The 11,278-nt window shown below is 32.6% G+C and overlaps 1 protein-coding gene across 1 annotated transcript; it reads right to left on the reverse strand.

The window, feature by feature from the left end:
* Window positions 1-9,973: 9,973 nt before the first annotated feature.
* LOC112093465 lies at window positions 9,974-10,878 on the reverse strand. Its single transcript, XM_024171945.1, has 2 exons — window positions 10,687-10,878; window positions 9,974-10,414 (listed from the first exon to the last, which is right to left on the reverse strand). The coding sequence occupies exons 1-2, from the start codon at window positions 10,876-10,878 to the stop codon at window positions 9,974-9,976; spliced, it is 633 nt and encodes a 210-aa protein (XP_024027713.1).
* Between the last annotated feature and the right edge of the window lie 400 nt (window positions 10,879-11,278).

The following is an 11,278-nucleotide window of genomic DNA, read 5'->3' on the forward strand; positions in this document are numbered from 1 at the left end:
AAATAGTTACAAATTGATCGATGTTCGCCACTAATTATAAAACAAGGTGCAGCAAGTTGCTAATGTGGATCTCCTCGCTAAACTTAGAAAACGTTTGGTTCATGGATTAGAATCATGAGATTAGAATAATTTTTTATTTACGTGTATTTTTTATAAGAGAAAATACTGTAACGAACCGTGAATCATGATTTGAATCAGGATACGAATCCTCTTACCAAACACATCCTTAGTCAAAAATAGGAAACTTACAAGTCGGACGAAAATAAGCAATGTTAATCCAAAACAATTATATATATATATATATATATATAAAGAATTAAAAAAGGATAAAAAATCTAATATGTATAACTTTTTTTAGTAAATGATGAGAAAGAGCAAATAGTATCAAAGTACATCAAACGTCCTAACTAGATTGAAATCAAAGAGGAAAAAAGGGGGAAAAAACGGAGGCACAAATAGAAAAATAAGGTAATAAGACTATACCAGCCAACTTGGGAAGATTGTTCCAGTTTCCTTCACCGTGGACTGTTATGTAATCTGTAAGAATTTTATCTTCTAGCTTCGTCCATATTCCTTTGTTAAGTCCCACTTTGGAGCAGTAAGGTCGCCTTCCCATCTCTCTCTCTCTCTCTCTCTCACACACACACACAAGATCTCTTTCACTCACGCATGCATAGAGAACTGTTCAAATGACCAGCAAATAATGACGCTTTTATAGCTACGTTCTCAAAGGAATATATATATATATATATATATATATATATATGAGACGTTTGGTTCGTGAATAACCATCAAGTACGGTCAGACACTTGAAAAGTACCTGACTATACATGAATTGTGTATAATTACAAGTAAATAGTATATATTTACATGTAAAGTCGTGTATATTTAACATGAAATATAATAAATCAGTCAATATATATATTTTCATGCTATGTGTTCACTAATTGTTATAAAAAATATATGTTTTGAGGATTAATATACATTATCATTTCTTATAACTTAACATACACGATTTATATGTAAATATATACGATTTACATGTAAATATACACGATTATATAATTATATAAGTATTATATAAATATACACAATTTACTTATAAATATATATAATTTATTTATAAATATACATAATTCATACATAATTATAGAAATACTTAATTAATAAACTATTTTTTAAGTATCTGATGAGAAACCTTACTTATATATATGACGCGTGGTTAGCACATAAAATTTTAGCCATCGACCTTAAATAAAGGGTCATGATTAATTGTAATGTTTGTTCTGATTTTTTTTTCCCCAGTGAATAGGGGTAGCTAGTATTTGACGTCAGACAAAAGTAATATAAAGAAAGATGAGAAAGTACAAAAGTAGACTAAAATAATGGTGGAGTTATTGAGGGCCACGTGATGTTTAATGCCACGTCTTAGGAAAAACATTTAAAGGTGTTCTAATATAACAAGGCTAAAAAGTTGACACGGTTATAATGAATTTTTAACGACGCTTTTAAACAATATAATATAGGTTAATTTACAACATTTCCAAGATGCTAAATGTTCAAGTAAAGAAACGTTTAGTTTATGGATTAAAATCATGATATTATAATTATTTTTGATTTATGTGTATTTTTTATGAGAGAAAATACTATAACGAACAACGAACCATTATTCGAATCAGAGTACGAATCCCCCAACCAAACATCTCCTAAATCTAAACCATGATAACTTTAGGTTGCTAAAATGAAAATAAGCACATATGTTACATAAAAATCGTCTATAATTAAAATCATGGCCATCTTAATTTGCTATCAGTGGCAGAACGACTTTAGACTGAGTGAGGACGGCCGACTCAACTGACTAAAGTTATCCCTTTAATATTACCCCAACTAATTCTTTTATAGAGAAAGAGGAAAATAAGCCAAGACTTGAGATGAATTAAAATTAATCGGCTAATAATTTACATAAGTTAATAAATAGGCTAAATTAAGGTATATTCAGATTTATCAATACATAAAATTCTAAAAATGCCCTTTCCACTCAAAAAACCCTAACAGCTATCTCTCTCTCTCACCGACCTCCGCTCTCTCTCTCTCTCTTCCCTCCGGCGCTCTCTGGCGAATTGTTTCTTCCCTCCACCGCTCTCCCACGATCACTCTCTCTTCCCTCCGGCGCTCTCCGGTGAACTATTACTTCCCTCCGCCGCTCTCTTATGATCACTCCTCCGGCCCTATAACACGATCTGTCTCTCTTCCATCTGAATCTCTCTCTCTCGTCCCTTCACCAATCCCAGATCCTTGTCCGCTACCGTTTCTCTCTCTTCGGTCCGCCACTCTCAGAAACCTCGCCGGTGTCGTTAGACGAGAAATCGAAGAACAAGACCAAAGACGTCAAAAATTAACAGAAGAACAAGGAAAATCCGTTAATCACTAACCGGAAAACCACTAATTCATTTGAATATGTTAATATTGATTTTCAGACTTTTAGCTTATGTTTGCGATTGAAACTTGAATGAAAAGATTGTAAACATGTAATTATTCAAAAATTAAGAACATGGACTCGTTACAACTATAATTGGAATCCTATCGTATAGTAAGGCTCTATCCATAACTCAACACAACTTCAAAAATCAAGTTATGGTTAGGTTATGATCATAACCTGTCAAGTTATGTCATTATTGAATCTGAAAATTACAAGTGCAGGTCAGATTATTCAAATTGACGAAGATAGATCACTGTCAAGTTATGGTTATTTTGAGAGAAATAAATCACGATGAAGTTCAAAGAGAAATGCCACCAGCAGCATCAACAAAACTGGACAAGATGGTAATTGATCTAAGTAATCTGCTTAACAAAGGAAAACATTTTGAAGCCAACCAAGTAGCCATGAAAGAGGATCTGAAAGAAATAAAGGCAATGGTTGTGAATTCTGTGGACATTATGAGAACCATTCAACAAGATGTGCTTCTGTTTCTCAAAGAAATACAAAACAGTTCAGCTTCTGAGGTAATGAAACAACGCAAAATAATGTTGACTTTGTTTTTGTAATGTTTCCTTAATGATATACTAATTTGTACCTCAATGAACAGGAAGACAGAGAAAAAGAATTATCTGCAGAGCTGGGAGAACATGAGGGAGAATTCAGTTATACTCCACCCACGGACTCGTTTGATATCAGTAAACAAACATTGGACAAAACATTTGAAGAAGATGAAAAGATAATAGCAATGAGAAAAGTTGCTACTCAAGGAATAAAAAAGATATGAATCTTCTTAATACTACTTGGGAAAGGAAAAAAAAACCAGACCCAGATTAATACTAATCAAAAACTTATAATTGCAGGAAGAAGATTATAAAGAAATAGAAAATGAGGAAGAAGAAAAATCAATGAAGAAATACAAAAGAAAAAGTGCAAAGGAACATAGGAAAAAAATGGAAGAGCTTGGCATTCCTTCATTCATCCTCTTCACCCAAAGTTCTAACGACCTAGACTCGTAAAAATGAGATGATGTTAGAATACAACCTTTTGGATGATATAACTACTGTTTCTAAAAACTAGTCTTATATGTTAAATGATGACTTGAGATTTACACTACTTCTTACAATCTTTTGAATGTTAATATTCATTGACAAGACTTTTAAATTATGTTTGAGATTGACACTTGAATAAAAAAGATTGTAAACCTAGGATTTATCAATTTCATGCTGTTGAATCTGAAAATTACAACTGCAGGAACACTATCAAGTTATGGTCAGGTAATGATGATCGAGTTATGATCATAACCTTTTGACTTGTGTCATTATTGGAACTGAAAATTTAAAGTGCAGGAACATTGTCAGGCTATCGTCAAGTTATGGTAATCACATGTCAAGTTATATTGCATAACTGGACAAGTTATGTAAAAATATGTCAAATGTGTACCATAACCTATCAAATTATGATACATATCCGGACAAGTTATGAAAAAATTGTCAATTATGGACCATAAACAATCAAGTTATAGTGTATAACCGAACAAGTTATGGACAAAAATGCTAAATTAGGACAATAACTTGTCAAATTATGGTTTATAACCAGATAAGTTATGGACGAAAACTGGAAATTATGGACAAAAACTGTGAATTTAGGACAATAACTTGTCAAGTTATGGTTCATAACCAGACAAGTTATGGATAATAACTGTGAATTATGGACAAAAACTCTGAATCAGGACAATAACTTTTCAAGTTATGGTTCATAACCAGACAAGTTATGGACAAAAATTGAAAATTATGGACAAAAACTGTGAATTATGGACAATAACTTGTGAAGTTATAGTTCATAACCAGACAATTTATCGACAAAAACGCTGAATTAGGACAATAACTTATCAAGTTATGGTTCATAACCAGACAAGTTATGGACGAAAACTAGAAATTACGGAGAAAAACTGTGAATTATGGACAATAACTTGTCAAGTTATGGTTTATGACCAGACAAGTTATGAACAATAACTGTGAATGATGGACAAAAACTATGAATTAGGACAATAACTTGTTAAGTTATGGTTCATAACTAAACAAGTTATGGACAAAAACTGGAAATTATGGACAAAAACTGCGAATTATGGACAATAACTTGTCAAGTATGGTTCATAACCAAACAAGTTATCGATAAAAACGCTGAATTAGGACAATAACTTGTCAAGTTATGGTTCATAACCAGACAAGTTATGGACGAAAACTGGAAATTATGGACAATAACCATGAATTATGGACAATAACTTGTCAAGTTATGATTCATAACCAGACAAGTTATGGACAAAAACTATGAAAAAGGACAATAACTTGTCAAGTTATGGTTCATAACCAGACAAGTTATGGACAAAAACTGTGAGTTATGGACAATAACTTGTCAAGTCATGGTTCATAACCAGACAAGTTATGGACGAGCATTACATGTAAAAATATGCAAAATAACTTGAAACTTGTTTACTTAATAAAATTGAAAACAAATATAATCTGTACCAAAAGTAGAAACAAACAAGAATCTGAAAACCAACAAGTTAATCAATATAATCATCCAAGTCGAACTCAATGGCATATGTTGGCATCATAAAATTCATTTTTAGGGCATTTTGACCCCTGTTATCATCACTTTCATATCCCAACTGCTTCTTCCGCAAGGCATGGTTGAACAACTCAACTGCCATCTTCTTGCGGAATAATGTTCCAGCCCCTTCTTTTCTCAAACAATCATCAGATCCGGCTTCGATTAATATCTCAACCATCTTAAGCATAAATATTCCACAATCACCACTACAAAAAACAGCCATAAAAAATCTAACAATTAGAAACCACAAATATAAATGCAAAAATGAATGAAGTAAAGGGAAAATAAAAAAACATTTAAAGAGATAAAAAAAACTAACCCGTTTTCTTGTCTTGGACAATCGTCAAATATGATCTCAAAAGGTTCAAGACGATCAAATTGACTTGTGAAATACGTTTTTGTATGAGAATCAAAGTAGCCAACAGATTCCAGCAAGTGGGGGAGAATGACTGCCAAAGATTCCACAGAAGTACGGACTTGCTTCTCTATCCTCTTTGAAAAAAGAGAATCATATAACCTAATACAATGATCTTTAAACTCTACATAACCCAAAATCCAATGCTCCCTACGCTCAAGAAAAATAGGTACAAGAAGAATGTCCACCTCACAAAAAGGCAAGTTACAAAATAAATAATCTCCTAACACATAATCTTGAAAAGCACTATGTGAAGAGAAATCAAAAGAAGATCAATCAAAATCCTTTCGGTTTTTAGAGCACCATAAGCTATTAATTCTCGTGAAAAAATGTGAGTCCAAAACCATGCACCTAATGTAAGGCCTATTTTTGTAACACAACATCTTTTTCCGCAAGTAATATTTGGCTACATCAACATGCTATCAAAACAAAAAAAATAAAAAATTATCAGATTTGTTACAAAAAAAAAAATCTTGCATAAAATTTAAAAAGAAAAAAAAATGGAAGAATCTTACCGAGTCACTTAGCTAACACTTTGATGTCCATAAAGTTTGAAACCAATGTTTTGAATCAACGGTGTCAACTTTAAAATCAAAAGCAGGCTTTATCATATGTGCATCGTTGGCCGGTCCCCACCCTTTTCTAGAGATCATATTACTCTTATACCATGATTGGAATCTTGCCTTGTCCTCCTTTGATGCATCACTATCAACAATTTCAGAGAATGGACAAAAAAATAAAAATCGTTCATCTATACATTTAATAGGTTCTTGTGATGCTGCCTCATCAAATGCAATAATCCTTTGATCAGTACATCTATTGCCTTCCTAGGCAGCATCATGAACAAGATCCCTCAAAACTGAAGCAGTTGTTTATTCAATTTTTTCAGAAGAAACACCCACTTTCTCATCTTCTTTCTCTGCAATTGTTTCTTCAATTGCTTCTTCCTTTATTTCTTCAAATGCTTCTTCTTCCTTTGTTTCTTCAAATGCTTGTTCTTCCTCCATTTGCTTGTTCTTCTTAGAAGAAAAAACACTATCAAACTTTTCACCAAGCATTATCATTGACTGAACCACAGAAAAAATTTGTTCATTGAAATCTCTTCAAAGGGAAGAAACTTCAACAACTAAACTACCAGTTTTTGCCTCCAAGGAAGCAATGCGTGCCAAAACTTCAGAATTACCAACAACACCCTAAAAATGCAAAGATAAGAAAATGAAAAAAGTCAAATCATAAAGACAAACACAACGTATCAAGCTATGGAACATAACCAATCAAGTTATGTGAAAAACCTGTCAATTTAGAGCATAACCTATCAACTTATCGACCATAACCTGACAATTAATGGACCATAACCTGGGACGTTATAGAGGATAACCTGTCAAAGTTATGGACAATGACTTATGAACTGGGAATTATGGACAAAAACTGAGTTATCGAAAATAACTTGTCAAGTTATGGTTCATAACCAGATAAGTTATGGACAAAAACTGTAAATTATGAACAAAAACTGTGAATTATGGACAATAACTTGTCAAGTTATGGTTCATAACCAGACATGTTATAGATAAAAACTGTGAGTTATGGACAATAACTGTGAATTATGAACAAAAACTCTGAATTAGGACAATAACTTGTCATGTTATGGTTCATAACCAGACAAGTTATGGACAAAAACTGTGAATTATGGACAAAAACTGTGAATTATGAACAATAACTTGTCAAGTTATGGTTCATAACCAGACAAGTTATGGACAAAAACTGTGAATTATGGACAAAAGCTGTGAATTATAGACAATAATTTGTCAAGTTATGGTTCATAACCAGACAAGTTATGGACAATAACTATGAAATATGGACAAAAACAATGAATTAGGATAATAACTTGTCAAGTTATGGATGAAAATTGGAAATTATGGACAAAAACTGTGAATTATGGACAATAACTTGTCAAGTTATGGTTCATAACTAGACAATTAATGGACCATAACCTGGCACGTTATGGAGGATAACTTGTCAAAGTTATGTTCCATAATTTATGAAGTTATAAGATTCCAATGGTGTACTTGGTAAATACATGGAATTACCAAGAAAAATGCTACTAGCAACATTACAATGAACAAAATTAAACAAAAACAAAAACTTAACAAACTTGATTTTCACATAACTTGATTTTCAGAAAACAACCTTACAGTTCCAATTGTAAATTGAAAAAAGAACAAGAACAAAACTAAACAAACATGATTTTTGGGAGGAGGGATAAATGGAGGAGGAGGAACAGTTTCAAAATCTTTATCATCATCCTTCAAATCACAGCCACTAGAAGCCGGAACATCCTTTACCGACTTCTGAAAAAACCCATCAAGATAATTGCAGCGACGCTCTGATTCAATTGGTTCAATCAAAAAACAAGAAAACTGAAAATAAAAAATAAAAACATTAAAACAGAAAATAAGCAAAAGATATTAATAAAAACATCAAAACATTAAAATTTACTATAAAAAACTACAAGACAGAAGTCTAACCTGGTCATTTTTACTCTTCAACACATCGAATGGCTTCTTTGAATAATTTTCATCCGTTGACCATTTGAAAATTCACGAAATGGGCTCATCAATAAATTTTTTCAATGCACAAATACCACCAAGGTGTGGTAGACATTCATAAGCCCAAACTTGAAAAGCAAAGGGCAAACCGTAGATCTTATAACCATCTACGCGTCTTTTCTCATTTTGAATAGCTAGGAACCTTATCATCATGCTTATACAAAGTCTCAATACTAGATTTCAAACTTACAAAAAGTAAATTAAAAGATAATTTACCCGAAGGAAAATCGTTAAAACTAGGGTTATCAACAATTCTAATCAAGTTATCACTAACCCCCACCTCCTTGGGCTTAGCTAAAAGAAATAGTGACACAAAATATAACAAACGCATTTTGACAGCTTCCTCATCACTATCAAAATCAACAAACTCGAAACACTTCTTAATTGTAGCCCTCTTTACAAGCCCTGTACAATGATCCTTGAAATATTTGTTACGTCTAGAAAAATCAGATGAATTTACATAACTTGAGAAGTTTACATCTCCAGTGCACTTTAAACCAAAAATTAATGCAAACTCTTCAACAGAAAACTTAGTAAAAGAATCACAAAACTTGAACCATAACTCATTTGGATTTGGATTATGAACCACATGAAACAGTAACTCGTGTATCAGTTGACACTGGTTATTGTACTTTACCAAATCCAAAAACTGACCAAAAATTATTCTTCTGAACAAATCCTTCTAACTTTCAGAAAACTTTTTGTTTAATTCCTCTATAACAGCAAAAGAGGATGATATATTAGCCTGGTCTCGAAATCTCTTCTCAAGATTAATCCGATAATTCCAAGGCTGTAAAAATGAAAAAAAACCAAAGAAAAACAATATGAGGATAAACCTACAAATACACAATCAAAACACCAAAAAAACCATATTCCATGTCCTAAATTCAAAAATCTATGAACTAAGTTGAAAAAATAAATACCTCTAAAATGTTACGAGTGGGAGAAGGAAGAGAAACTTCTTCCGAACTTTTCTTCTCCAGAACAATTTTCGTGTTCGGAACCTTCGAGCGTTTACTCAGAGTAGAAACAGAAGCATTGTTCTTCCTCTTGCTTGGTGATTTTGCCATATCTTAAACAATAATACATGGAATCACAAGATTAGTGGAAAAAAAATGAAAAGAACGTGAAAAAAAACTCATACCGAAAAAAGAATACTGTCAAAAAATACACACTGTCAGGGATGAGAATGAGAGTTGCAGAGCAAGGAGAAAAAATTGCAGTAGACGGTCGGAAGGAAGAGAGACAGATCACCATAGACGAATGGAAGGAAAAACCTAAAAAATCACAGGAGATTGCCGGTGGAAAAAGAGAAATCTAGGAAAGAGAAAACTGAGTCTTAGAGAGAGAAAACAAAGAGCACAAGTTATGCATAAAAACTGAGTAAAAAAATATGGGATAGGGTTTTAAAATATAACCGAATAAAAAATCTGTAAATTATGGACCATAACCTGTCAAGTTATGGTCCATAACAGCACAAGTTATGGTACATAACAACAGAAGTTATGGTCCATAACTTGACAAGTTATAGACAAAAACCTGTCAAGTTAGACCATAATTTGTAAATCACAGTTTTTTTTCCTTTTAAATGCAAGGATTTCTTTTATTATTAGACAAATTTGAATATTTTTCCTTCAAATCATTTAATTCCAACAAAAAATATATAAAGTTTTAAAAATAAATTGTTCGACTTCCTCTCCATAACAAAAATCTAAAATTGTTCACATGAATTCTTTAATAAATGGTAGAATAAATTCCAAGCAAAATGTAGCTTTGAACGAAATTAACTATAGTCCATTGCAATGAATCAAACAGTGTTAATCTTAACCATAATGACAAAAAAATCAACTTAGAACATGATGATCAGTTCATATCAGCAGATGTGGGGTTTGAACAAGTCCTCCTATTGTGGCCAACTTGCTTCCATCGACTACACTTCACAGATTGCTTCTCTCGTTCTCCACTAGAAAGAATTCTTTGATTCCTTGGCCTTACAGCACCACATTTAAACTCAGGAAGAAGAACAACCTCCACCTCACTGCCCTCTGAAATTTGCCACTGTGATCTATTAGTAATATGATAGATTACAGCATCATATGTTGCTTTGAATGCATTGTTGGTGTAATAGTAGGAAGTAAAATGTGTTAGATCAAGATTTCTCTTCCAAATCGATGCAATAGCGTGTGGACATGGAAATTCATCAGCTTGCCAAACAAGACAACTACATGTTCTTGCCACCAAGTCAACCACCTCACCAACAAAACCATCAATAACATAATACTTATTTATATCCATGGGTTGAACCTGAAAACATGACAAAAAGAAAAGAAAACAGAGCATTCAATATTTAAGTCAAAAAAGAAGCAAACACCTTGAAAGCAATTAAAATTTTCAAAATACAAAAATCACCAAAAATCAAACAATAGAATAACTTCAAAAAAAAAAAAAAAGACCAAAAGAATAACAAAAAAGATCACATAAAAAACATAACCAAAAAATAAAACAACAAAAAAAGGAAAACACAAAAAAAATAGTCAATACTTGAAAGAAAAGCAACTTACAGATAAGTAACGTACAATCTTTCTCCTATCACAAAGGCATTTATTTGCATGTTTAGTCAAGTATGTAAAAGTCCGATCCGCCTTATTTCGACGTTCATAAAACCATCTTTGCAAGAGGGATCTGAAATGCTCAATTAAAGCTTCAATAGGATACTCCCTAGCATTCACTAAGACATTATTCAACGACTTGGAGATATTAGTCGTCATGACATCATATCTCTTCCTCTCAAAGTGAACACGTGCACACTTTTCAACCCGTACTTGCAGCAAATAGTTTCAAATAGCTGGTCGCACTGCCTCCAATTGACGCATGAAGTAACCAAAGTCTTCCTTACGGTATGCCTTGGCACAACGATAGAATATAGCATCCACATGCACACCTTTAAAATTTAAATTCAAATTTCTAAGTAAATGCTGCAGAAAAAATCCATGAGATGCATCTGGAAATACCTTTTCCACTGCTTTAGGGATACTACTCTTTCGGTTAGAAATAATAACAAGTTCTTCACGAGTTCTGATGGCCTCCTTAAGCCTTTTAAAAAACCATTCCCACGAGGAGTCAGTCTCCGAATCAACAATTGCAAAACCAAGCGGAAAAATATGATTA

Source organism: Morus notabilis, unplaced genomic scaffold (assembly GCF_000414095.1).
Source record: "Morus notabilis unplaced genomic scaffold, ASM41409v2 Scaffold407, whole genome shotgun sequence".
In the NCBI taxonomy this organism is placed as follows: Eukaryota; Viridiplantae; Streptophyta; class Magnoliopsida; order Rosales; family Moraceae; genus Morus; species Morus notabilis.